The following is a 27,650-nucleotide window of genomic DNA, read 5'->3' on the forward strand; positions in this document are numbered from 1 at the left end:
TCTAGGACCCGGAGGCGCCGCCGAGCGCGCCTCCGCCTCTGGCTTCGCCTTCGCAGCCTCTGGCTCGTGCAGGTGAAGCGGTGCGGGCCGCCCCCTCTGCGGCGGCAGGTGACCCGCCTAGCCACCGCTCCTGCCGCGCCATGGCTGCCGGGGACCCCCGGCCTGCAGGCGCCCGCCCCCTCCCTCCAGCCCGCCCCCCTGGGGCTGGGTGCGCAGTGGCGACGGCGGCGGCGAAATGCGGTCTGCGCGCACCGGGAGCAGCAGCAGAAGTTCGAAAATCGCCGAGGGGGGAGCCAGCGCCGCAGCTTCCTGCCCCCGGCCCAGCCCTCGGGGCCCGTCGGCCTGCAGTCTGACTTCCTCCCCGCGCCCTGAAGCTCGCCGCCCGGCACCCTCAGACGGGGCCGCCGGGATGGGACGCCGCGCCCCGGCCCCTGCGCGCCGCTGAGCAGAGCTCCTCGCCGCTGCAAGCCGCTGCCTCGGTCACCCCCGAGCCCGGAGCCGCTTCCCCCGCCCCCCGGAAAGCTGGATTTCCGAGGCTGGAGGCGCCTGGCCGACTGGGTGGGGACCACTATGGGCAACGCGGCCGGCAGCGCCGAGCAGCCCGCGGGCCCCACCGCGTCGCCCCCTAAGCAGCCTGCGGCTCCCAAGCAGCCGATGCCCGCGGCGGGAGAGCTGGAGGAGCGATTCAACCGGGTCTTGGTGAGTATGACCCCAGCTGCGCGCAGGGCGCGGACGAGGGGCCTCAGGGGCTTGGCACGCGACCCCATCTCCGGGGACTCAGGTGCCGCTTAGAGATCCCCGGCTCAGTGGCTGCCCCCTCCAGGGGGTGGGAGTGACAGTGGCTGCCTTCAGAGTGACTTAGCACTCTCCCACCTAAAACTTTCTTCTGCAACCTGGTCTCCTTTCCAAAGACGCCTTCTCAGCTCTCTGGGGTCTAAAGGTCTTAAACAAAACTATTTAGTGAGGAAGTGTGAAGCTGAGCCCTTCAGAGGGTTCTGGGGTCTAAAGGTCTTTAATAAAACTCTAGTGAGGAAGTGGGAAGCTGAGCCGGTCAGAGGGTCCTGGGGCTGCCCTCCCTGCTACATGCTGGCCCAGCCACCGTGCGCAGGGCTGAGGCATCCGCCACTCGTTGTCTTCGCTGCCCAGCCGGAAGGGGTTACATTTTCACCTCCTGGAAGGAGGAGATGGAGCCTAGGTGTTTCTGTGCGGGTTTGTTCAGTGCCTGGGCTGCTGGGAGTTGGGTAGTTAGGTCGTTCCGCCCGGGTGTCAGTATTTCTCACCCCCCAATTTATCACAGAGAAGTATCTGTAGGTCTTTGTCTTGGGCACTGGTCCATCCACTGAAGGGCTTAGGTCAGGAAGGGCGGGGTCAGAAGAGCTGGTCACTGTACTTGGACTGGAGCAACAGTCGGAAGCACCCCTTGCTTGATAGGAGGGTTGGGCATGGATCCTGGGGACTAGGCCACTGGGGAGGGCTCCACCAGCTCAGGTGGGGCCTGGAGCAGTGGGCTGGGTTTAACGGGATGGGGGCACCAGAGCAGAATCAGGGAGTCCCATAAAGAGGGTAGGAGAGAGTAGTGGGGAGGGGAAGAAGACTCGTTCTCACTTCCCCCTCCCTACCTCAGCCATTCCCCAGCTCCTTCTCTAAGTGGCCTGTCTGCTGTCCACCTTCCCTTGCTGGACACTGGGCAATAGGAGAATAAGGACATGCTTTTACCCAGAGTCCCTTCCCAGTCTGAGCAGGCTGGTGCTGCAGGGCTTAGGGTGGGGACTGAGGGAGTCCTGGCAGCAGTACAGCTTAGTCCTTCATTCCCTCTACCTCCTGGACATCATTCCCCTCCCCTGGGCAGTCACTGGGCTACACATCAGACCTCCTGCATGGCCCCACAGGGCACCTTCTAATGGTTCTTGAAAGTCTTGGCTACTGTTCCCTCCTCGAAAAAGATTAAGAGCAATTTGGAGAAACTGGCCAGGGTGAAGTGGGGCAACTGGCTTGCTTAGGGGGAGGGAAGGGCCTCTGGGGGATGCCTTCCGGCAGGCTAGCCCCAGATGTCCCCATTTCTTCACCTGCCCCCTCTCCCACCTCTCCACATCTGGGGCCTGGCCATGCTGAGCTGAGCTGATGGGTGTCCCGGTAGAGGTGGGAGGATGAGGGGGCCATTTGGGGAGCCTGAGCTGGTGTGGGTCCCTGGACTGCACCAGCCTGATGGGGGGCATAGGTCTGTCTTTCTCTTCAAGTGCATGTCTAAGGTTGTAGGTGAGTCCCAGGGTAAGGCCCACGCGCCAATCCACTCTCTGTTAAGAACACCAATGGGGAAGAGCTGTGTGAATAATTCAGATGGGTGGGCAATCTAAAAGTCAAACAGTGAGGTTTTTGCCACCTGCCTGTGTAGTAGGACTTTATTGCCCTGCTTGGATTAGCTGCCATAACTCTGATGGGCTGGGTCTAACACTAAATGCCTTTGGGAGTCTCTAAGTGCCAGAGAGTGGAGAGCAGAGGCCCAGAGATGGGTCTTAGAGGATGCCCTTGTGGCTAAAGGGTGGTGGCTGGGTAGAAACCTAGTGCAGTGGCACCAGCTCCCAGGAACCCCAGTGTTCACACTTCATCGGCTTCCTGGGGAGGGTTCAGCCTGTCCTTTGCACTGTTGTGGGCAGGATCTATCCAAGGTCACTTGGCTAAGAACCTGACTCCTCTCATTTCCCACCAGTAGCGGTATTTGCCTTGACCCTTAGGGTGACAGCCATGATCTTTGCCTGAGGATGCCCACATCTAAAGAGCTGGCTAAACATATGCCTGGCGATGGCCATTGCAAGGTGGACCTCCACCTGACACTGCACGCTTCCCCACCCCAGCCCAGCCCCAGTGACTGAGTCCAGTCCTGTCCTTAGGGAGTGCCTAAGAGGAGAACCTTAGCTTGCTGAGGGGGTTGGGCCAGCACCCTCAGCACCCCCAGTCTTGGTAGGAGAAGTACAACCCTACTTTGAGGATCTAGTCAGATGGCCATAGTGAACCCCTTCCATTCTCTCCAGTTCAGCCCTTTCACCCCTGGGGGCTTATGAGATCCAGACACCCAAAACCACCCCTCCACTCCTGGCTGTGGGCCCCCTCCTGTGAGTAGGGGTGCTCCCATCATGCCCACAGCCATACAGGCGATGCAGGGAGCCTGCTCTTCCTTTCCTGGCCAGCCTTTCTCCTGTGCAGGGGTGGGGGCAACCTGGAGGGTGTGTGTGTGGGGGGGCCTTACTTAAAATGGGGGTGGGGAAGAAGAGCAGGTTGAGCCAGGGTTTCGGCTGTTGCCTTAGCAACGGCGGAGGAACAACGGCTGCCCAGCCACACGGCCTGCTGCGACGGTGGGGAAGCCAGCCAGTCCCACTCTGCTCTTGCCTCTCCTACGCCCATGCCTGAGGCGGCTGAGTGGCTTCCAGTCCTCAGCCCGCCCCGAGGGGCAGACAGGGCCAGGGATTGAGATGGTAAGGCACCCTTTCCAAGTTTGCCAGTTAGCCAGGTATGCAATTCCCCTAATCTGTCTGGCCAGGGAGGAGCCTGTGACCTTCAGGAGAGGTTTTAAAGCCATGTGCCAGGGCAGAGGGATTGAGGGGAGGTGCTAGGAACGGTGTGCAGGGGTCCTCAGGTGATGCTGATGTCCTACTGGGGGGTGAACCATCTGGAGAGGAATTTGCCTGATGGCGGCCAGCATCCTGGGGTACTAAGCAGCATATGCCTGTGCCCAGGCCCAGTGGGGAGGTCAGGAAAACCCTAAGCAGGATGTGGCCCTGGCAGTCCTGCCTCTGGCTGGCCCCTCCAGTCTGGGACTGGTGTTGGAGGCAGGAGCAGATGTCAGTTTGGTCCAGCTGAGACTGAACTCCCTTCTCTGTGATAGGGGACAGTAGGGTTTTACTTTATTTATTTAAATCATTTATTTTGTTTTGTTGCTCTTGTTGCAAATATACACAGCAAAGCCTACACCAATCCAACAGTCAACATGTACAATTCACCAACATTGATGACGTTCTTTGAGTTGTGCTACCATCCTCACTCTCCTTCTCGGGGTAGTTCCTCCCCCATGAACATAAATTCACTCTCCCCTAAGGATCCTGTCTCATCTTTTGAGTTGTTATGGTCACTCTTATTCCATATATGTAGATCTTTTTTTTTTTTTTTTCCCATATAGGTAGATCTTGAAAGAGCATAAAACTCAAGGCAGACATGCTTTACTAGTTTGGCTAAACTGTAGTTTGGTTTCAAGACAGGGGATGTTTTTGGTTTGAGGTTGAAAGATTAGCTCAGGGCAGTAGTTTCAGGGGTTCGTCCAACCTCTGTGGACCCAGAAAGTCGGGGTCCTAGGGCTTTTGAAATTCCAGTTGGAGCAGAATTGGTTTGGGAGCCGTAGCTATGAGGCCTGTGTTGTTCAGTCTCTGTGATCCTGCCCTGGGGGTGTCTCACATGAGGAGCCCAAAGGGGCTGTGGCCCTGTGGTCAGATGCTAGGCTGGGCAGAGGCTGGGGGGTGGCATTTTTAGCAGGCAGGGCTAGCACATGTTGACCCTGGACACTCAGGGATGTGGTAGGCATGACTCAGGGACATCCCGGCTTGGCAAAGAGCTGGCTGAGATGGGTAGGAGCAGGTGGGACTGCTCTTGGGCAGCTTCTGCATTTTTTTGCTGGGAACAGGGAACCTTGGAAGGTGGCTTGGGCCTCCCTGCCTCTAAGCTGGGCAGGGGCTACTCAAGGGAAAGGCAGAGTAGCTTCCTGGGCTTTGGGGTTGTGACGTTTGAGTTTCATCTTTGCCACTTGTTACCTGTGTGAGCTTGGGTTAGTTACTTAACCTCTCTGAGCTTCAGTTTTCCTCACATGTAAGAAGAGAACAGTAATGATATATGCTGGCCTTCTGGGATTGTTGAGGGGATTACATGAAGGTATGGATACAGAGTGGTTAGCACAGTGCCTGGCAGAGGCCCAGTAGATACTCTCCCCTGTGAGGAAGGGGGATGGTGACTTTGCAGCTAACGAAGGCCTCTGCATCCGGGGCCCCTGTGAGGAGAAGGAGCCCAGACCCCACCTCTCCCTTTCCGTAACTCCATTACCAAAACCACCTGAGGTTGCTGTGTACCCCTGAGGAGACCCCATCGCAGGCCAACCTGCCATCACACAGGCCAGTAACAATGAAGCCTTGGTAGAAAGCTTTGAGTGGCTGGAAACCACGACGGAGGGCCCACTTCTCCTGGAGGGTGGGGCAGCGGTGGTACTAACGGTAGCAGAGTGCTCATGAGGAGGGAGTGCAGAGGCCTCCACTTCCCCCTGAGAGAGGGTGTGTTGGGGGGGGGGTTCCCCAGTGAGTAAGAGTTCCGTGTGGGCAACAACAGGAAGTGTAGGGTGCTGGGTGACAGGAAGTGGGGCTGGCTGTTCCTGGTTCCTCAGAAAGGGGAGGAGGGCTGGGCTCAGCTGTCTGCAGAAGACCCCTGGGGAGCCAAGACCCACACTTCAAGCGGTTCCATTTCCCTCAGTGTTCCTTCTTCTAATCAGCTTATTAGCGAAGTCACCTCGGGCAAGCGGCTTAATTGATCCGCGCCTCAGTTTCCCATCTGTAAAATGGAGATTTAATAGTAGGCATGTTGATGAGGCTTAAAGGAGGTATCAGATGTCAAACATTTAGAATGGTACCTCAAAAACACCCAAACTCACTGCCATTGAGTCGAGTCTGACTCATAGGGACCCCCTTTGGGTTTCTGATGCTGTAAATCTTTACCGAAGTAGATTGCCCTGTCTTCCTTCCACGGAGTGGCTGGTGGGTTTGAACTGCCAGCCTTCTGGGTAGCAGTCATATGCCTTAGGCACTGTGCCACCAGAGCTCCAGAATGGTACTTAGCACAGGGCAAGTGCTATGGAGGTGCTGCTGTTACCGTCCTCTTCCACTTCCTCCTTCTGCCAGCCTGCATTATATGGACATTGCCTGCTGCTCTGGCTTCTACCTGCTGGCCCTTGTCCCTGTTGTGGGGACCCCGGAACCCCAAACGGAGAAGCTGTTAGGTTTTTATGGATCCCAGCACCCTATTCTAGGGCTGTCACCCCACAACCCTCCTCTAAGTCTGGGATGGTTTATAAGAGCACCAGAAAATCTATATACCAGAATTTTTTTAAGTGGATAAAAGAGATTGTTTTTAGAGATGCACTGAGAACTCTAGAATCAAAGTAGAGACCATACAGCGGTGGGGGGTGGAGGGCAGTAGGGGCCAGAGGCCAGAGTGAAGAACCCCTGCAAGGTCGGTAGGACACATGGGTTGGTGCCAGGTTCAGGGGCATCCTGGGACTTTCAGGCCAGGCCTCATGAGGAGAGGGTAGGCAGGTGGGCTGGGATGCAGACTCAGCTCGGGCTGAAAGTGAAGCTGGTGGGTGTGGCTGTGTCCAGCTGCAGATGGAGCCCTTCAGTCTCCTGTGACCCTGCTCCAGATGGCAGCACTGGTGTGGGGGTGGTAGGAAACTGCAAGGGGATGGTCTTGGGTGAATGGAATGTGGGGGCCCCCTTTGGTACCCAGAGAGGTAGGGGCAGGGAGGGCGGAGAATGGGCCACATTCTAGAAAGATGTGGGGAATCGGCTCCTTCTCTTGGCCATACCCCAAAAGATGAATCTTGTCTCCTCTGTGTCTGATCCAAAGCACTTAGAGTGACAGGGAAGGGGATCGAGGGGTCAGTTACATTTTTGGCCAAGTCTTGGGGATGTTGTTGTTGTTGTTGTTATGTGCCGTCGAGTCGGCCCCGACTCATAGCGACCCCTCCTTGGGTTTCCGAGGCAGTATCACTACGGAAGTAGGATTGCCCAACCTTCCTTCCGAGGAGTGGCTGGTGGGTTTGAACCGCCAGCCGTCTGGTTAGCAGGCAAGTGTCTTAGCCACTATGCTACCAGAGCTCCTGGGGATAGGTAGGTTTTATTGGCTGTTATCACAAATCTCTGCTCACTGCAGCCTCGCCCCGCCTTGGGACTTCCCTGAACCCCCTCCTGTCCGTGGAATGACTTTTGGATAGTGCTATATTACTGAAGAATATAATTCCATCAAAACACAGCTTCTCACCATTTCCCAGCAGCTCTGTGAGGCTGGGAGGCAAAGAGAGTGTGCCTGTTTCGTGCCAGAGGAAGCTGAGGCTGGAGGCCAAGAAGCTCTAGGGCTAGGGGGTCAAGAGCTGGGGACCAGCACTTGGATCTTCTGAACCCTGTCCTGGTTCTTCCATATCACAGCTGCCCCTCCTGCCCCTGGCTTCCCCGGAGGCAGGTATCTCCCCCACCTGCACTGCCTGCCCCTCCCAGTCCCATCTGAGCACTGTCAGCCAACCTCCTACTTGCCCATCCTAGCCCCCACCCCGTGCTACTGTCTCCTTGCTGAGGATCTGGCTCTGGGGGGCTGTTTTTGCTTCCCAGAGTGGCCGCACTCATCCCAAGTGAGCGCCAACTGCTAGCCTCTAGCCTCTAGCCTTTAGCCGGTAGTCAGTAGTCTCCCCCTTGCTCCCTGGGGTGCCTGTATCCTTGGTGGGCACAGCCAAGGAGCAGCTGCTAATTAGCACTCAGGGCTGTCAGAGCTATTTCTGATTTCTGAGCCTAAATTTAGCCTGTCTGGCAGGCTGGGGTGTGGGCCCCGGGGCCTGAGGAGGCCAGGTGGGGAAGGGGCAAAGGGAGCCCGGCCCTCTGCAACTCCTAGGAGCTATCTGAGGGCTGGACAGGTGCTCCAGCTTTGTAATTGAGGGACCCAAGCCCCCCATCCCAGTAATAACTGTAGGCCTCTCCTGGGTTGGGAGGCAGGGTGGTGCTCAGAGTCAACTCTGGGCTCAAAGCCTGGCTCTTCTGTTACAGCTGTGTGACCTTGGGCAGGTCACTAACCCAATTTGTGCTTACACACCTGTACCCAAACCAAACCAGTTGTCACAGTTGATTCTGATTCACGGTGACCCCGTGTGTTACAGTGTAGTACTGCTCCATAGAATTTTCTTGGCTACAATCGTGACGGAAGGAGCCCTGGTGGTGCTTGGCTGCTAACTGAAAGGCTGGTGGTTTGAACCTACCCAGTGGTGCTGCAGGAGAAAGACCTGGCTATCTGCTCTTGTAAAGATTGCTGCCTAGAGAACTCTATGGGGCAGTTCTGCTGTGTCCCATGGGGTCACTGTGAGTCAGAACTGACTTGACAGCACCCAACAACAATGGTCTTTAGGACACAGTTTGGTAAGTCTTTCTCCTGCGGTGCTCATGGGTGGGTGCAAACCACCAATCTTCAGGTTAGCAGTTGATCACACACTCCTGGCGCCACCCAGGCTCCTTCCCACACCTGTAGAGTGAGAATAATGGTGGTGTCTGGTAATGGTTGTGTGGGGGAGTGAGGTCACTGGTGCGAGGGGCTTAGAGCAGCGATGCCCATTGAGGCAGTCAGCTCCTGTGATCGTTGTGGTCATAATGGTTATGGAGGAAATGCTTTCTGGGGCAGGAGCCACCCTATGAGCCACTCAGGTTGCTGGGGGTGGGTGAGGGTCCAGAATGACACTTGCTGGGAGCAGTCACCCTCTCCGGCCATCCCCTCACTCCCTGCCCTCTTTCCCCATGGCCGTCTTCTTCCCCTGTGCTGGCCCCAAGGCCCTGTTTCCCCTTCAGGTCCCCAGCACTGTCTACCTTCTCTCCTGCCTTCCTCCTTCCCCCTCAGCCATGCCTCCCACCTTGGGCCCGCCTCCACCCATGTCTCTGGGGGCTGATGATGTATCAGAGAAGACCAGGGATAGAGAGACAGAGGATGATCCCAGGGAGGGCTCCTTGCCAGAGCGGGACCCTCTCCAGAGCTCTCAGACTCCTTCCCGGGCAGCCCCTCCCATGTGTGTGTTGTGTATAGTAGCAAGAGCTGTCCTGGCCGTTGGTGGGTTGAGTGAGGGAGGGGGCCGATGAGACAGCAGTGGTTTCTTCAATCTGGGCTCAATTTCGCAATGGGGGAGAGAGATGACGTACCCCCAACACCAGACGGCCTGGGGGGGGGGGCGTGCCCAGTGGATGAGCAGTTTCACCTCTCAAGTGGGGCCGTCAGCTGGAAAGCTTAAGCAATAGGGGCTGAGAGCACCCAGCTTCCTGTGATCTGGGGTGACCAGAGGCAGTGATTTTTGGGGTGAGTCCTGGCTGGAGCCCCAGTATTAAACCCAGCAACCCAGAGAGGAAGCTGGCTGAGGAGCCTCCTGTGGGTGCGGCCCCTTTCTGCTCTGGCCGTGGCGTCTTCTTATGGCCACGTGACTGAAAGTGTGCCGTCCAAGTTGCCAGAGCTGACAGCAGCTTCCCCGGCTCTGGGTGGGGCTCCCACACCTCAGTGGAGACCTTGGCTTAACTCAGAGCTCCTTCATTTTAGGCCCTCAATAAAGTGGGGTTTACTGGACTGGGGCAAATTGGCTTCGTCTTGGGGGTCCAGGGAGCCCCTAGTGCTGGTGATACCTGGGTGATCCTGCAGCCCCGGCTAGGCCCTCTGCCTGCACTGTGGGGGGAAATTTGATTGAGACTCTACGTTTGTCATCTGTGGCTGAGCAAGAAGGACCAGGCAGGCGACTGTTGACCTTTCTTAGCTACTCAGGGAAGTCCCAGCCTGGGCCACAGCACCCCAGACCCAGCATACTGGCTGGGGAGATCCTGTGGCTGGGTGACCTTCTCCTCTGAAATCCCCCTCCCCCTGCAGCCATGATGCACCTTCCTGGAATCCCTGGTTTGCCTGACTCTCTGACCTCACTCCTGTCCCAAAGTGGGAGGGGGCCCCTGCTCTCCACACCATAGGTTTTCTGGTATTTATGTGCCCTGGGCTGAGTGTGTGGACCTGGGGTCTTGTGGCACATGAGAGTGGGGCCTTGTCCACACCTGGCCATACTTGGGCCTGCCTAGGAGTGGCTCCTCTGTTAACTTCTCAACCAAATGGGGGTTGAGATGAGACCCAAATATCACAGAGGGAGCAGCAGCTGGGGCCCAGAGGTGTCTGGGGTCCTGACAGGCTGGGCTGAGAACTCTTATTCCTGCCTCTACACCCTGAGTGCCAGGAGGCTATGTCTGAGGGACAAAGGCCAGATCTGGATAATGCCACCTAAACGTACTCCAGTGGGGAGAGAACGATGCAGAATCACGTGTGTGAAACACCTCCCAGGGAGCTGGGCCATTGATGGTTCCCAGAATGCCTATTCTCCCCTCCCCCCACACTGGGGCCCCAGGCTCAGGGGTCTTTACTTTGTCCTCCCCTCCCCAGAACTGCATGAACTTGCCCCCGGACAAGGTGCAGCTGCTGAGCCAGTATGACAACGAGAAGAAATGGGAACTCATCTGTGACCAGGTGGGTGCCAGCATGGCCCTGTGCCCCTTCCTTCCACCCTTGGGAGTCTTGCTCTGCCCTGGCTGGGCTGGGGCTGGCTGGAGATGGGACACCGCCATGCTGCTTATGGGGCAAAGACCCTGTCCAGAGGCCAGCACTGCATCTGGGGAGGGTGCTGAGGTGTCTGCAGGGACTCTGGGATCCCCCACTCTTGAACACAGGCCTCCCCAAAGAGCTTGTGAGTCAAAAGCGGGCAGGGCTGGCCCAGGGCACTGGCCAGTGCAGCTGGGGCCATGCCACCATCCTCCGGAGTTTCCTGGAACAGCCTTCCATGATCCTCTTCTCCAGTTGGATGTCTATTTGGCCCTGTGGGGGGTAGGGGGAAGGGAAGGAACCCTTGTTCTCCTTTTACCTGGGGCCCAGAGGAGCTGTAGGCTCCCCAAGGTCAACCATTTCCCAAGTAATAGAGCAGGGGCCAGAACTCCCCCATCTTCTGGGACTCAGCCTGGGCTTCTGGGCCGCCACCTTCATGGCTCAGTCACTGTTCCTGCCCCTCTAGCTAGCTCTAGGGCTGCATCAGTGACACTGGGAGGACCCCTTTCCCACTGCTAGGTGGGTGGGGCCTGGCTACCACAGTGATTCCAAGATGGAGGGAAGATGGAGGGAGGGAGGTGGGGAGTGGCCTTTAAGTCTGTGGTTGTGGAGTGGGGGTGGAGAGTTAGGGAGCAGGAGCCTCCCCTGGGAGCCAGGGCTGGACCTTGCCTGTAATGGATGGGAGGGATGAGCTGGCCTGCAGGAGTCTAGGGGTAAGGGCTGGGCGTGGGAAGAGAGTGGGGAGCTGACTCCAGGCCTTGGGGCTGTAGAAAGGGGTCCAATATCTCAGAGCTTGGAGGCTCAAAGGCTTGGGAGAAGTGGGAGGTTAGAAGATGGTGGGGCTATGTTGAACACAAATGAACATACACACAGGTACCTACTAATATAAGAACACGTGAACAGGACAGCTGGGATAGAATCCTGAGGAAGGAGCCCTCAGCCTGCCAAGGAGCTGGGCTGGGAGTGTTGGTGGGGGCTGGCCTTCAGTGACCCCTTCCTCCAGACCCCTCCAGGGCATTTTTCCTTCCTGTCCCCCAAAGTCTGGGCTGAGGTATGGTCAAGGGAGGGCAGGAGGCTAGAAGGATGCCACCTAGTGGCCAGTCTGAGTGCCTTCCCCCAGGGGGTCCCTGGCAGGACTGATCCTTCCATGCCCCACCCCAGAGCTGTGCTAGGTTGTGGCCTGTGAAGCCAAAGTGGGGAGGGATGGCTGGGCCCAGAGCAGGGGAATTTAAGTGGCCTGGTGGACTGCTTGGGTTTATGCCTTTGGTAGTTCAGAGGGGTCTTAAGACAGCCTGGGACCCAGGTCAAAGCTGAGAATCAGCCCTGGGATGAGGGCTGGCGGAGCTCTGCTGGTTCCCTTGACACCTCATTCCCTCTTCCCAGGAGAGGTTCCAAGTCAAGAACCCCCCTGCAGCCTACATCCAGAAGCTGAAGAGCTACCTGGATACTGGTGGGGTCAGCCGGAAGGTGGCAGCTGATTGGATGCCCAACTTGGGGGTACGTCTGCCCTTTTTTCTCTGTCCCTTTTCCCCTGTACCCTCCTAATCTCTGGGAAGCTGGGGTGACTGTGTAAAAACTAACACACTTTCCTGTGGGCTTGTGTGGGGACGTGTATGAGTGTGTGTGTATTTACAGCGGAGGAGAGTGCCTTGGTTGTGCACTTTTACAGGCTCCTTTGAGCATCGAGCATCCTGTATGTGCATACGTGGGTACACTTCTTGTACTTGTGTGTGTATGTGTGACCTTGTGTATTCATGTATGGATTTGTTTCTGTACTGTGTATGTACTTTTGTGTTTGTGTATGGATGTGAACGTGTGTTTGTATGTATCATTGTATGCATATATAGGCATGTGTATGATAGGTGTGTGTTCTGGATGTGTGTACCCCGTGTGTCATGTCTGTGCATAGATGTGTGCATGTACCCAGCTTATCCTGTACAGATGCATAGATGTGTATATCCTGTACATGGATGTGTGGGTATTCTAGGTATGTATATCTTTTTTTTTTTTTGTACATTTATTGTGGTGAAAACATACACACCAAGACATTCACCAACATAACAACTTCCACATTTACAGCTCAGGGACATTGATGACATTTTTCATGTTGTGCTACCATTATCACTATCCTTTTCCAAAGTATTCCACCACGACTGTGGGGCTCAATGCCCCACAAACAAAAGCTTTCCCTTTCCCCCTCCCTCCTATCCCTGGTCACCACTAATAATCTTTGGTTTCTAAACACCAAAAACCAAACTCACTGCCTTTGGGTCAATTTTAACTCATTGCAACCTCTTTTGGGTTTCTGAGGCAGTGAATCTTTGTGGAAATAGATTTCCCAGTCTTCCTTTCACGGAGTGGCTGGTGAGTTTTACTGCTAGCTTCCTGGTTAGCAGTCAAATGCCTTAGGCACTACGCCACCAGAACTCCTTTGGTTTCTCTCTCTCTTTCTCTCTCTCCGTATATTTTCAACCTATCTAGGGATTTTCCCTCCTCTTCCCTCCCATCCCTAGTAACCAACAAAGAAAGTTTCCTTCCATATATAAACCTTTCATTGACTTTTTACAATAGTGAACTAGTACAATATTTATCCTTCTGTGATTGACTTATTTCCCTCAGCATAATGTCCTCCAAGTTTATCCATGTCATGTGGTGTTTTACAGATTCTAAATTATTCTTTAGTGTTGCATAGTATTCCATTGTGTGTATGTACCACATTTGGTTATCCATTCCTCCGCTGATAGGCACTTATGTTGTTTCCATCTCTTTGCTATTGTGAATAGTGCTGTATGTGTATGTGTGTATATATGTGTATATATCTTGGGTGCTCCTATATGAATGCATATTTGTGTTTGTGTGCTCAGCGTTTCCATGTATGGGTGTGTGTGTACCCTATGTGTGCTTTTATGGAGATGTGTATGTGTATGGGCCCCGTGTGTCTGAGTATGGATATGTGTGTGTGTATGCATACCTTGTGTATCCGAGTATGGGTGTGTGTGTGCATGCCCAGTGTGTCCAAGTATGAGTGTGTCTGTGTGTGTATACCCTGTCTAAGGACGGACGTGGATGTGTGTGCCCTCTGTGTTGAAGCATGGATGAGTGGTGTGTACCTCGTGTGCCTCTGCATGGAGGGGGCGGTGTAGCCTGTGAGTGTTTATTCCACTAGGAGGGTGTGTGGAGGTGGTGGAGGAGGCTGTGCATGAAAGGCTACGTATGCCAGTGTGAGTGTGTGTAGGTGGCTGCTGCTGGCTGCTGCCTGGGCTTGGTGGGCGTTTGGAGGCCTGGGCTTGCCCCACCAGGCTGCCTTGTTCTTGGCCTGCAGTTTAAGAGGCGTGTTCAGGAGTCCACACAGGTGCTGCGGGAGCTGGAGATCTCCCTGAGAACAAACCACATTGGGTGAGTGAGGGGCCCAGGAGAGCTCCCCTTACAGGCAGCCCCCCTAGGCTTCCCCTTCCTCCTCTCCTGGCACAGGGCTATGCCTGTGGACCTCTTGTGGGGTGGGTATCTGGACGGCTTCCCTGCCTCCCCTCTTGTCCCTTCTCTGGCCCTCACCTCAGCTACCTGGTAACATCTGGCAGCATCCTGGGCCTTCTGGACCTGGTTATGGTGTCTCCCTGGGGGAGGAGCATACAGGCCCTCATGCACCCATCACCTGCTTACTCTGGCTGGGACTCAGGATGCCCTGTGTCCCATAGGTGGGTGCGAGAGTTCCTCAGCGAGGAGAACCGCGGCCTGGATGTGCTGCTTGAGTACTTGGCCTTTGCTCAGTGCTCCGTCACGTAAGCTCTCCTGTGTTCCCCACCCCTACACTGCCCCCCAGCCGCTCCTCACAGCTCAGGCTTCCCTGCGCCCTGCCTGCCAGCTCTAGGCAGCACAACCCCAGCTCGTTCTGAAACCCTGTGCCTGGCCCTCAGTGTTCCCCTTCCTGAAGGCCTGCCCTGGACAGGGAAGGACGTAGCCTGGGGACCTCCTGGCACCTAGCAGACATCCCAAGGGTACACTCTTCTGTTCCACCATCCTCTCTCCCCCATTATGTCCAGCCCACTGCCAAGAACACAGCCTGTTCCCCACCCCAGCCTCTTCTCAGGCCTATTTCTCTTCCCTTAATTCTTAGCCCTGTCTTAAGTGCCCCTGCAGTGTTGGCCTCCAGTCCCACTGCATTGTCCCCTGCAGGTATGACATGGAAAGCACAGACAATGGAGCCCCCAACACAGAGAGAAGCAAGCCGCTGGAGCAGTCAGTAGAGGATCTCAGCAAGGGTCCCCCCTCATCCTGTACACCACACCCCAGGAGTCGCCACCTGACCGTCAAGTATGTGTGGCCCATGGCAAGGTGGCAGGAGAATGAAGAATTTCCCCCCACACACCTTGGCATCCAGCTAGCCTATCCAGAGCCTGGGGTGGTGGGAAGGGTAGCCAAGCATTGGGAGCAGAGTTAGGGCCACACACAGGGCTTGGGTCGAAGATGTGTTAAGAAGCCATAGGGGTGGGCATCTAGGACCTGGGGTCTGGGTGGTTCTGGGATTGGGATGGTGTTTCTGGGTCGATGAGACCCATCTGTACCCATCTAACCCCCTGTTTTCTCCCATATCGCCTACAGATGCCCCCCTTCTCCCCGGTACGTAGTTGCCTAGGGGCAGGTGCATGCCTGGCTAGCTCCCCAGGATGGTGGGGGGTTGGGTGAGGTGATGCCCAGTTTCAGCTGCTGTGGAAAGGCTGCCCTACTCAATTCCACACAGGAGATGGCCCTGGGTCAGCTTGTGGACTGCCAGTTTCCTCCCTTCCCACTTGGATCTAGGGGACCACTTTCACGTTAAGCTCCAAACTCTCACGATATGTCCATTCATTCATCCAACAAACATCTTTAGCACTTACTGTGTATCAGGCAGGAACTCTGGTGGCGTAGTGCCTAAAGCATTTGACTGCTCACCAGAAGGCTGGCAGTTCAAACCCACGAGCCACTCCTCAGAAGGAAGACTGGGCAATCTACTTCTGTAGTGATACCTCCTCAGAAACCCAAGGAGGGGTCTCTATGAGTCGGGATCAACTCGACAGCAGTGAGATTTTTTTTTTTTTTAAATGTATCAGGCACTGGGGCAGGTGCTCAGAAGACAGATTAACTTGTGATGGGGGCCCACAGTATAGTGGAGGGCAGTTCCGTGTGACAGGCTAGCATGGAGGTATGACTGGGAGCCCTGAGAAAGGAGATGGCCATTGCCTGGGTCATCAGGAAGGCTTATCAGAAGAGGTGCCACTGGAACTGTGTCTTACAAATGAATAGAGACTTTACAGGCAGTGATGGGGGAGGGAAGGGCATTTGAAGCAGAAGGAATGACATGGACAAAGACTTGGAATGTGCCAGAAAGATGGGAGACTTGATTGGGTGGTGGCAGGGCCTCCCAGCATTGTTGGAAACATGGCAGAACTGTCAGAAGGACCTGACCTGTGAAAGTCACAATTGGCTTTACTGCTACAGTGAAAACATCAGACATTGTTTGGCAAAAAACAATTGCACACACTTGGATAGTACCTGCTATGTGCCAGGCACCATTCTAAGTATTTAACATATTCACTCATTTTACAACAAAACCCTATCAGGAAGGGATGGTTATTGCTATTTCTGTTTTACAAATGAGGAAACTGAGGCCCAGGAAGATGAAGAAACGTGCCTAATAAGTGGTGGAACTGAGATTTGAACCAACCAACTCTGAATCAGAATCTGCCTGTCAAGATGGAAGATAAACTCAAGTGGCCGCCAGCGCCACCTTGTGGAGAGTGCTTCCATGGCTGTTTCCAAGCTATGGCTATCTTTTTCCATAGGCTCTCCAGCCCAACAACAGAGCAACCGTTTTTAATGCCATATTACTGTTAAGGGTCTTTGCTTCCCTGAGCCCCCTCCTCTCCTCTCCTCCCCACGCCCTAGGGACTAAGAAACCCTACCTGCCCTCAGCTGGCCTGTTTTGTTGCGTGGACAAGAGGTAGTGGCCTAAAGTTTCAGAGGCCATCTGATTGATTGAGGGAGTGGGAAGTGGGGCCTCAGGACTCTGACCCCTGCTGCCTCCCCTCCACCCCACCCAGGCTGACCCCGGCTCACAGTAGGAAGGCTCTGCGGAATTCTCGTATCGTCAGCCAGAAGGATGACGTCCATGTCTGCATTATGTGCTTGCGTGCCATCATGAACTACCAGGTAGACTGGTGGGTATGGGAACTAGGGGCCCAGGAGCTAGGCCTATACTTACTAGGGGCTGCCCAGTTGCTGAGGTTCTAGGACCAAACACATACTGGAGAGCCCTAGGGTCTGGGTTGTTGGCTCAGTGTCTTGAGGTTGACAAGTCTTAGGAGAGGCTTAGATTTCTGCTGCCTCCTTGAGCACCTCTGCTTATGGCCAGGGGTATGGATGTGCCTCACTTAGGGACTTTGACATGCATACCAAGAAGGGCTGGATAGCGAGGCCGTAGCAGACAGCAGCCTGTGGGTATTTGGAGGAATGGTTGGTAAAGTGGGCCCTCCCTCACTTAGCTGGCCTTTGAGGACTCCCTGTGTGCAAGATGCCTTAGAAAAGACAAAGGGATTTACAAAGAGGGACAGTCAGGCACTTGCTATAGCAGAAGAGGTTGTGGTTGGCAGGAAAAAAAAAAAAAAAAAAAAAAGCTTGAGAGCAGTTAAAGACCAGAATGGCATGGCACAGGCTGTGCTGAGGGTGCTGGGCAGAAGGTCCTGGCAGTTCTGGGGGTCTGCCTGGAGGAGCCGACCTTCCTCTCTCTCCAGTCTGGCTTCAGTCTCATCATGAACCACCCCGCCTGTGTCAACGAGATTGCTCTGAGTCTGAACAACAAGAACCCCAGGTGAAGTCCACACCCCAACTTTCCCCACATCCAGACTCTCTTGCCCACTCTCTCTCCCAATTCTCAGGACTGCTGTCCAGGCTCATGCCACCCCCAGCACTAGCTCCTCTGTTCTTCCTCAAGCCTGGGACCCCGCCTCTTGCTGAGGAGCCCACCATCAGCTCCTCTGTCCTCGCCAGCCCTGTGTCTGCCCTTGCTGCAATGCCTGCCTGTTCTCAAGGGACAACCCACCCCTTCTCTCCCTAGAACCAAGGCTCTGGTGCTGGAGCTGCTGGCAGCTGTGTGCCTGGTGCGGGGGGGACACGACATCATCCTTGCGGCCTTTGACAACTTCAAGGAGGTACTGGAACCCCCTGCCCCCATGTCCACACATGTACTTGCCCCTGTAGTGGGTGTGGAGTCTCACTGCCAACAATTGTTGCCTCTGTTGGGGACAGCTGGGGACACTGGGTAGGCATTTGGGGAGCACAGGGTGGGGATAATCTGGGACAGAGATGTTTTGGAGGAAAGGTGTAAGATCAGGTGGGTTTACTGCCTGGGGCCACAGGGATAACTGCAGGATCTGCTGAACCTCTGACCCTCAGCTTTGCCGGAGCCAAAGTGGACTTGATCCACACATACATCGGAGTAGCTGACTCTGGGTTACAGGCTCACGAGAAGTAAAGGCATGACAGGATGTATACAGCAGGATACCTGCATTCACTCATTTAATGGATATTTACTGTGTGTCAGACACAGGAGCAGGCACTTGGGATACACCAGTGAACCAGAGGAACAGAGAAGCAAAGCAGAGGGAGACTCTGGGCAATAGGCTAATAATAAACAGTATAACATTTACTTATGTAAATGACACCGTAAGTTAGAAAATCCATCCTGTGGGAGAGAAAATCGTGCAGGGTGAGCTCAGAGACACTGTGGGAGAGAACTGTTTGCAGGGTGGTCGGGGCAGGCTGCATCAAAGGGAGGTTTGAACAGAGCTGGAAAGGCACTGGCTGCAGTAGCTCTCAGGTGTAAGAGCGCTCCAGGCAGGTGGAAGAATGCATGCAAAGGCCTTGTGGTGGGTACGTGCCAGGATGCCAGTGAGGCTGGAGTGCAGTGAGTGAGGGCAACAGGAGGAGAGGAGATGGAAGGCTGGCCTCTGTGATTGGGTTCTGTAGGGCTGACTAGCCTTGGCCCTTGGGTCGCATGGCCGGTGGAACACTTGGGTTTGGCATCAGTATTTGTGCAAGCAGAGCCCAACCTGGCAGCTGGCCAGCTTTGGACAGTGTTAGAAACAGGGTCCTCTGAGCTCCTGGGGCTGGTGACGGCAGCCTGCCGGCAGGAGAGAACTGTACCTGCAGTTGTTGGATAGGATGTGGGATCCATTTGCATGCAATTTGCACAAATTTTCATGTTTGTGCATGAAAACTCTCACCTCCACTTAAGGACCAAAGGAATGATCCAGATCTAGACCTCCTCCTGGGTGGTGACACAGAGACCACTTTCCTAGACTTATCTCTAATACAGGAATAGTCTCAGGCAAAGGGGACACCAGGTGGTCGCAGGCTATTGGTGAATGCACGAGCTCCCCCTAGATCCTGCCCTGTGAGAATGCCAAGTGGGGTGAGGAGGCCAGGTTTGCCTCTGAGACTAGGGCACCCAGGACCTCAGTGACAGCCATTCCCCTCCACCCAGGTATGTGGGGAGCAGCATCGCTTTGAGAAGCTGATGGAGTATTTCCGGAATGAGGACAGCAACATTGACTTCATGGTGAGCTCAGGAGCTCAGCAGGCTTAGGGCTGGGCAGGGCCACTCTTGGAAGCAGGAAGCAGCTTGGGGCCTAGGGATCTGGGGCCTGGGCCTTGTCCCTGCAAAGTGTGAGGACTGAGTGGTCAGCAGGGGGAAGGGAGAGATGGTAGAGAGGGGGGTAGGCTGGTCACTGGAGTGAGAGATGGAGAGAAAGAGACTTGGGAGTAAGTTGGGGAGTGGGATGGAGGGCACTGAGCACCCCTACCTGCTCACGTGCCCTTCCCTGCAGGTGGCCTGCATGCAATTCATCAACATTGTGGTACACTCAGTGGAGAATATGAACTTCCGTGTCTTCTTGCAATATGAGTTCACCCACCTGGGTCTGGACCTGTACTTGGAGGTGAGCCCCATACACCCCGAGCCTTAACCACTTGCCCACAGCAGCATATGGCTAAGTAGTTAGCAGCATGGACGCTGGGGTCAGGCAGACTTTGGTTCAAATCCTGGCTCTGCTACTTCTTAGCCATGTGACCTTGGATAGACTTCTTTGCCCTGCAACTAAGTGTTCTCATCTGTAAAAACAGGAGAATCACAGAGGTGGGAATGACTGTCCATGTGTAGAACAGTCTGGGCACAGAGTGGGTGTCTAGTCCATGGGGTGGGTTTGTTTGTTTTTAATTTTTATCATGATTTGGGTGAAAGTTTACAGTGCAAATTCATTTTCCATACAGCAGTTCACATACACTTTGTCTAATGACATTGACTACAATATCCCACAATGCAACAGCTCTCTTCCCACTTCCTCCCCATAGCCACCTCTTCCCTGTGCTCTTCCCTCTGTGCACTTCTGCCCCCTGAGCTATCTCCCTGTGCATTTTGTTGTTGTTATTTGCCATCAAGTCGGCCCCGACTCATAGCAACCCCTCCTTGGGTTTCCGAGGCAGTGTCACTACGGAAGTAGGATTGCCCAACCTTCCTTCTGAGGAGTGGCTGGTGGGTTTGAACTGCCAGCCTTCTGGTTAGCAGTCAAGTGCCTTAGGCACTATGCTACCAGAGCTCCTTCCCTGTGCATTGTTGTTGTTGTTGTTATGTGCCGTCGAGTCGGCCCCGACTCATAGCGACCCCTCCTTGGGTTGCCGAGGCAGTATCACTACGGAAGTAGGATTGCCCAACCTTCCTTCCGAGGAGTGGCTGGTGGGTTTGAACCGCCAGCCTTCTGGTTAGCAGTCAAGTGCCTTAGGCACTATGCCACCAGAGCGCCTTTTCTGTGCATACACAGCCCTTATATTCTCCCATGATTGGTCTCTCCAAGGAGTGTATCTACGTAATGTAAATGTTCAGCTCATATGCCTGTCTTTTGTTTTGCTGGAAGCCACAGGAATGGGCTCAGTTCCAGAACTGAAGGGCAGCTAGGGGACATAGTCTCAGTCGTTCCACCAGGCTCTATCAGACCAGCAAACCTGGTCCCCCCCCCCCTTTTTTTAAATGATTTTGAGTTTTGTTCCACATTGTTCTCCCACTCTATCCAGGATCTCCTACATAGATCCCCCTCTGAGTGTTTGACAGTGGTAGCCGGCCACCATCTAGTTCTTCTGGTCTTATAGTCAAATAGGCTGAGGATTGCATGGTGTACCAGTCCCTTGGACTAATTGTTCCATGAAGTTGTTTTTGCAGGCACTGGGTCAGGCTCTAGGAGGTCTTGGGTCTGAGTCTAGGAACACCGGCCTGCAGTAGGTGCTCTGATGCCAGCTCAAAACAGGGAGCACAGAGACACTGGGCCGAAGTGGGAGCCAGATCCACCTGGGTCCAGGTCTCAGAGGAAAGCTTTGTTCTGGGAAAGGTGCACAGAAGAGCTTGAGCTTGGTGCTTCCAGGCCCAGCCTGAGCGGCTTCTTCCCTGATTCTTTTGGGAGGTGCCCTAGAAGACTAGGGCCTTTGGGATTAGATTTTTGAAAGGCAGGATGAACAAAAGCAGACTACATAGAATGGGATATTATTGAGCCATAAAAAGGAATAAAGTACTAATAGATGGTCCAGCATGGTGGAAGCTTGAAAACATTATCCTAAGTGAAAGAAGCCAGACGCAAAAGGCCACATACTGTCAGATTCCATTTATGTGAAATGTCCTGAGTAGGCAAGGCCATGGAGACAGAAAGTAGATTAGTGGTCACCAGGGGTTGGGAGAGAGAGAGGAATGGGGATGGGGTTTCTATTTGGGGTGATAAAATGATCTGCTATTAGATCGTGGTCATGGCAGTATAACCTTGTGAATCTACTAAAAAAACCAAACCAAACTCACTGCCGTCGAGTAGGATCGGACTCATAGCGACCCCTCCTTGGGTTTCTGAGGCAGTATCACTACGAATGTAAATTGCTCAACCTTCCTTCTCAGGAGTGGCTGGTGGGTTTGAACCGCCATCCTTCTGGTTAGCAGTCACATGCCTTAAGCACTATGCCACCAGAGCTCCCTGTGAATCTACTAAAAGCCATTAAATTGTACATTTAAAATGGTGACTATCACAATATGTGAAGTATATCTTGGTAAAAAATAAAAAGCAAGGACTCAGGCCCCTTCCCCTGGGGGCACTGGAAGGACCACCCCCTTCTCGCACCAGCCCTCACCCTACTTGTTCTATCTGGGGACAGAGGCTGCGACTCACGGAGAGTGACAAGCTCCAGGTGCAGATCCAGGCGTACCTGGACAATGTTTTTGATGTGGGCTCGCTGCTGGAGGACACCGAGACCAAGAATGCGGTGCTGGAGCACATGGAGGAGTTGCAGGAGCAGGTGGCCACGGTGAGAGCAGCCTGCGCCCACTAGCACATAGTTGGCCTATAGGACCCCACACCTGGCTCAGGCAGTGGCTCTAGGTGTGAATTTTGGTGGCTGTCGGCCTGGCCCCTGAGTTTGACCAGAATCCAAATCCTGAAGCCTTTGGGTATTGTTCTCAATGAATGTTCCTTGGACTTTGACACTGGGCTGAACCTATGAGGAAGACATGTGCAGACTCCAGGCCCTGGCTTGGGTGGAACTAGGTGCTTGGTTCCCCTGCCAGCTCAGTCTCCTCCTCTCCACCCACCTCCCTCATCAGTGATGCTTTGGTTCTCACTCCTGAGAGCACCTTAGTCATCTCAATGCCTTACCTGCTGGGGTTCAAGTGCCAGGCTTGGGACACCCACAGTCCTCTGGGCTGAGTGCATCCACATCCGGGAGCCTCCCCCAGCCCTCCAGGCAGGCATGCCTGGTGCCGCCCCCTCACTGGTGGCGACAGTGCCCGGCCGCGGGTGGGAGTTCACCAAATGTGCCGGTACCACAGCTGACAGAGAGGCTTCGGGACGCGGAAAACGAATCAATGGCTAAGATCGCCGAGCTGGAAAAGCAGCTCAGCCAGGCCCGCAAGGAGCTGGAGACCCTGCGGGTAAGGCTGAGGGGGTGAGCTGGGTCAGGTGGGCTTCCAAGAGCAGACCCGCTGGGACTGCTAAGCTGATACCCCCGCTACCCCGGGCGGAGGATGGGGATCTGGGCCAGGGGGCTTGCAGGTGAGCAGTGACCCTTCCCCCGGGACTTACAGGAGCGCTACAGCGAGTCGACTTCCATGAGTGCCTCCAGGCGGCTCCCAGAACCTGAAAAAGTGCCTCCCCCCTGCTTGGTGCGGCCCTCGGCCCTAGAGCTGAAGGTGGAGGAGCTGGAGGAGAAGGGGTTAATCCGCATCCTGCGGGGGCCGGGAGATGCTGTCTCCATTGAGATCCTTCCGGTCTCTGTGGTAACTCCAAGAGGCAGTGATAGTGATGCTCCGTCTCCGGAGGTGCCCGCTGGCTCCCCAAGCCCAGGTGCACAAAAGCTTCAGACTTGGGGGTCAGGCCAGGTGTGGACAGCCTGAAGCATCTTCGGCACTGAGGGTTGGAGAGGGAAGCTTGGATTGGGGGCACTGCAGCTCAAATGTGTGGGGGGATGGAATGGGCCCAATGCGCATGCGTGGGGCAGGGAGTCAGCGAGGAGACCACAAAGGTAAGAAATTGACGCGCCCCCTCTATCCTCCCTGCTGGGCTCAGATCTCCTACCTGCATCAGAACCAGCTCCCGGAGCAGCGCCCCCACCACCACTGCCGCCTCCGCCCCCACCCCCACCTCCAGGCCCCGCCTCGCAACAAGAAGCCCCGCCCCCGGCGCCCCCAATGGCCCCGCCCCTCCCAGGCAGTCCTGATCCCCCGCCAGCGCCACCAGTTCCAGGAGACCTGCTGCCCCCACCTCCGCCCCCACCGCCGCTCCTGGGCACTGGTGGGCCTGTGCCACCGCCGCCCCCACCACCTCCGGGAGGCCTCTCTGATTCCCTTGGGGGGCCCAGTCCAGAGATGGGCCCAGGTGAGTGAACCGTTGGAGCCCAGGGCTTGGGGGGAATGGAGGGAGGGATCTGGTCTCAGTATCCTCCAGGACCCTCTGTCTGGAAGCCTCCTAATGCCTCCTGCCTGGCCCGGCCTCGCTGGGCCCAGGTTCCTCCAGAACCCACCCCCAACCCCTCTGTGATCAACACTACTTCCCTGCCTCCAGGAGTGAAAGCCAAGAAACCCATCCAGACTAAGTTCCGAATGCCGCTCTTAAACTGGGTGGCCCTGAAGCCCAGCCAGATCACGGGCACTGTCTTCACAGAGCTCAATGATGAAAAGGTGCTCCAGGTGTGTATGGCCCTATCTTGCTCCAGTGTGGGTACTAGAAGGGATGGGCATTCACCAGTCCTGCTGGGCAGGAGGTGGGGCCAAATCCTCTACACTTTTCCTTTCTACTTTTTACCCCTGGCAAATTCCAGCTCTTCCTTCAGCTTTAGTGGACTGGGGTCTGGGTCTCCTGGGTTGGGTGTTCCTCTTACTCCTCAAGGTACCCCATAACCCCAGTCATGGCCTGTGGCCAAGCAGGCTTACTGGTCGATTTCTTGCCTGGTAGCCTGGTCAGTGCCAGGTAGATGGTTCTAGCACTGAGCACAGTCTTCAGCCAGAAATGCACCAGACCTTGACCCCACCCAGCACCACCTCCTCTCCCCGGTCTCTCAGGAGCTAGACATGAGTGACTTTGAGGAGCACTTCAAGACCAAGTCCCAGGGTCCCAGCCTGGACATCAGTGCCCTCAAGGGCAAGGCATCCCAGAAGCCCCCTACCAAGGCAACACTCATTGAGGCCAACCGGGCCAAGAACTTGGCCATCACCCTGCGCAAGGGCAACTTGGGGGCTGACCGCATCTGCCAAGCCATTGAGATGTGAGTATCCTCATGCTAGGCTGGTGGGCAGCCAAGCCCTCTGCCAGGCCAGGGTTGTCAGGCAGGTCTCACTAGAGCCCCAACATTTGTACAGAGTCCATCAAGCTTTACATCAGTCCTGGTCAAGGAAGAGGTCAGGGAACTGTGTATCCCCCATTTAAAAAACTGAGGCTATACATCTCAGGCTGGGATGTCTCCACTCCCTCTCTGCCTCCTTGCCTAGCTATGGACACTCAGCTGTAAACACCTGGACACATGCCATGCTGGTATAAGGGACTTCAGGCTTCCCAGCTCTTGTTCTTCCCTTCTTCCTTGAAGCTGTCAGCAAATGGCAGATATTGAAGTTCATTTATTCAGCCAAGGAGGGAGGCTGTCCTGCTCTCAGGGACAGGTGGGTGTGGAGTGACACCCCCACTACACATACAGGTATGACCTGCAGGCCCTTGGCCTGGACTTCCTGGAGCTCCTGACTCGCTTCCTGCCCACGGAGTACGAACGTAGCCTCATTGCCCACTTTGAGCGGGAGCAGCGGCCCATGGAGGAGTTGTCAGATGAGGACCGCTTCATGCTGCGCTTCAGTCGAATCCCACGCTTGCCCGAGCGCATGGCCACGCTCACCTTCCTGGGCAACTTCCCCGACACTGCCCACATGCTCATGCCGGTGCGGGCAGGGTACAGTGTGGCCTAGGGTGGGGGTGAGGAGAAAGTAGCCCCAGCCTTGGCTCCGAGGGGGAGTCTGGGAGTGCACGAGCCTCTTGATGGGGTTGTCCCCCGCAACTCACCTTGCCTCCCTTCTCCACACCCAGCAACTGAATGCCATCATTGCAGCCTCAATGTCCATCAAGTCCTCGGACAAACTCCGCCAGATCCTGGAGGTGAGAGGCCAGGCCTAGGGTCCTGGAGGTGGGGCCCACCCATGACTCCCTGCTTGCTGTGGGTGATGTGAGAGAGAGACCAGGCCTTTCCTTTTACCCTTAGGATGCAACAAACATGGGGTTTCCACCTTTCACATATATTCCCCTGATGGCACCTCAGAAGGGCAGATGGGGGTGGGAACTTGGTGGCTACAGTGCCTGCCTTGTCTCTAATAGCACTTTGAAGACCCTGCGTGAGCACTTAGCCTCCTTGGGGAGTAGCTCTGTGATGAGGGAGCCCCAATCACACCTGCCCTGTGGAAAGTCAAGGAACCATTCGAAATGGCTGGCAGAGGGGTGACCTTATAGCCTAGGAGTGGGTGTCAGCACTCATAGTGTCAGGGAGGAGTGGCAGAGGACCACTCTGCCAACCGTGCACGTGTGTCAGATGTGTGTACATATGTGTATGTGTCATGGACCTGAGGGATCCATGCAGGAGTACAGGGGGCGCTGAGGGTAGGGCTGGCTTCCACCACTTTTCTTCTTGTGCTGTTTACACTTAAAGGGGTTTCCTCAGCCCTAGCACCCCCTGAGTCCTCCCGCCCTTCCAGATTGTCCTGGCCTTTGGCAACTACATGAACAGCAGCAAGCGAGGAGCAGCCTATGGCTTCCGGCTCCAGAGTCTGGATGCGGTGAGAGGGGAGAGGAGGGACCCCCAGCCCGGGTGATGGGGCTGGTTGGTGGCCAATAGCTTATGACAGACCCTTGTGCAGCTGTTGGAGATGAAGTCCACTGATCGTAAACAGACACTGCTGCACTACCTGGTGAAGGTCATCACCGAGAAGTACCCCCAGCTCACAGGCTTCCACAGTGACCTGCACTTCCTGGACAAGGCAGGGGCAGGTATGGGCCCTTCAGGTCCCTGGGTGAGGGGAGACACTCAGGTCTGGGGCCACTGGGCTGGAATGGGGTGGGCAATGGCAAGGGGACCACAAGATCTGTAATTGGGTGGGAGTGCTGCCTCTCTGATTCCTTGCCCCTGGACCACTCCACCCCACCCAGTATCCTTGGACAGCGTCCTTGGGGACGTGCGCTCCCTGCAGCAAGGTCTGGAGTTGACACAGCGGGAGTTTATGAGGCAGGACGACTGCATGGTGCTTAAGGAGTTCCTGAGGGCCAACACACCCACCATGGACAAACTGCTGGCAGACAGCAAGACAGCTCAGGTCGGGGGGTGGGGAGGCTGGGATGGGGTATGCAGAGGTACTGGGGTCTGGGGGTGTGTGTAGCTCTGCCCTGCAGTGGCATGGCCCCAGCTGGGGCTCCCTGGAGGGCATTAAACTCCCCCTGGTCCGGGGGAGCAGAGATGGGGTTGCCAGTGTCTTATGGTAAGGGTAGCCACCAGTGGTCAAACTCTGAGGGGGCTGATGATCTGTGTCTACAGGAGGCCTACGAATCTGTGGTGGAGTACTTTGGGGAGAATCCCAAGACCACGTCCCCCTCCATGTTTTTTTCCCTCTTTAGCCGCTTTATCAAGGCGTACAAGGTATGTGTGTCTGGTAGGCAGGCTGCAACCCCCATGGGACATTTAAGCCTCTCCACATAGGTGTGGAAAGGGTGGACGCTTGTTCTGTCTTGAGAGTGAGATGGGGAAATAGGATGGGCTCCTTTCATGGAAACCCTCCTCGTCCCCTCAGAAAGCTGAGCAGGAGGTGGAACGGTGGAAGAAAGAAGCAGTTGCCCAGGAGGCAGGCACCGATGCCCTCAGCAGAGGGGAGCCCTTGGCACCCAAGGTAGGCAGCAACCCCTGAGCCTGTTCTGAGATGCAGGAGTGCTTGGTATCCTCGTCATTCTCTAGCCCCTCTGAGTTGTCACTGTATGGACAGCTCCTGCCCAGGGCAAGGGTGGTGCCCAGGAGCCTGGAGTGGAAATGATGTTCTGCTCGGGCCAGCTGCCTTTGCTATGGGGGACTGGGCAGATGTTCTAGGACTTAGGGTGGGGCAGGGAGGACCCTGAGCTGGAGCTGTGTACCCCCAGTCTCCACCCAAGGCTCGGCGGCAGCAGATGGACCTCATCTCAGAGCTGAAACGGAAGCAGCAGAAGGAGCCACTCATCTATGAGAGTGATCGTGACGGCGCCATCGAAGACATCATCACGGGTAAAGCCTCTGCTGGGCCTCTGTCCTGTCCTCAGTCTGTCCTTCTATGCTGTCTTCCATCCACCATCCCCCGGGGGGGTATGTCTGGCTGCCTCACTGCCTCTTGCTACTTTTCCTGTCTTTTTTCTTTTTCCTTCTCTCTACCCCCTCCCCACCTTCCCCCAACCCTCAGTGCTGAAGACAGTGCCCTTCACGGCCCGCACTGGCAAGCGGACATCCCGGCTCCTCTGTGAGGCCAGCCTGGGAGAGGAGATCCCCCTCTAGCCCCCCCAGGTACCCAAAGGGCCTAGCCTCTGACTCCAATAGCTGCCCCCAACCCTGGGACCTTTGCAAAGACTGGGGCCATGCATGACTGGGATGTTTAAGGGGCTTTGGCAAACATCAACAGTGCCCCTTCCCACATGGGTCCCTAGAAAGGTGAGGCCTGT

At 55.5% G+C, this 27,650-nt stretch overlaps 1 protein-coding gene across 1 annotated transcript; it reads left to right on the forward strand.

Annotated features, from left to right (window-relative positions):
- Positions 1-570: 570 nt before the first annotated feature.
- On the forward strand, positions 571-27,486 carry FMNL1 (formin like 1). Its single transcript, XM_007955257.1, has 26 exons — positions 571-699; positions 10,237-10,320; positions 11,776-11,889; positions 13,715-13,788; positions 14,088-14,171; positions 14,566-14,703; positions 16,470-16,578; positions 17,160-17,236; positions 17,483-17,576; positions 18,911-18,985; positions 19,254-19,364; positions 21,610-21,759; positions 22,280-22,381; positions 22,535-22,793; positions 23,016-23,324; positions 23,511-23,635; positions 24,008-24,210; positions 24,637-24,871; positions 25,017-25,085; positions 25,676-25,756; positions 25,838-25,967; positions 26,127-26,290; positions 26,509-26,610; positions 26,762-26,857; positions 27,102-27,222; positions 27,395-27,486. Exons 1-26 carry the CDS (start codon positions 571-573, stop codon positions 27,484-27,486), a joined length of 3,327 nt encoding a protein of 1,108 aa, XP_007953448.1.
- The last annotated feature ends 164 nt before the right edge of the window (positions 27,487-27,650 follow it).

The sequence above is a fragment of the Orycteropus afer genome, unplaced genomic scaffold (genome assembly GCF_000298275.1).
Source record: "Orycteropus afer afer isolate SDZICR_OR568_19922 unplaced genomic scaffold, OryAfe1.0 scaffold00495, whole genome shotgun sequence".
Lineage (NCBI taxonomy): Eukaryota > Metazoa > Chordata > Mammalia > Tubulidentata > Orycteropodidae > Orycteropus > Orycteropus afer.

Coding starts and splice junctions, on each gene's coding strand:
- FMNL1 (XM_007955257.1), top strand. CDS start 571: ATGGGCAACGCGGCCGGCAGCGCCGAGCAGCCCGCGGGCCCCACCGCG. Junction 13,789..14,087: donor CTGAGAACAAACCACATTGG/GTGAGTGAGGGG, acceptor TGTGTCCCATAG/GTGGGTGCGAGAGTTCCTCA. Junction 26,611..26,761: donor GCTTTATCAAGGCGTACAAG/GTATGTGTGTCT, acceptor TCGTCCCCTCAG/AAAGCTGAGCAGGAGGTGGA.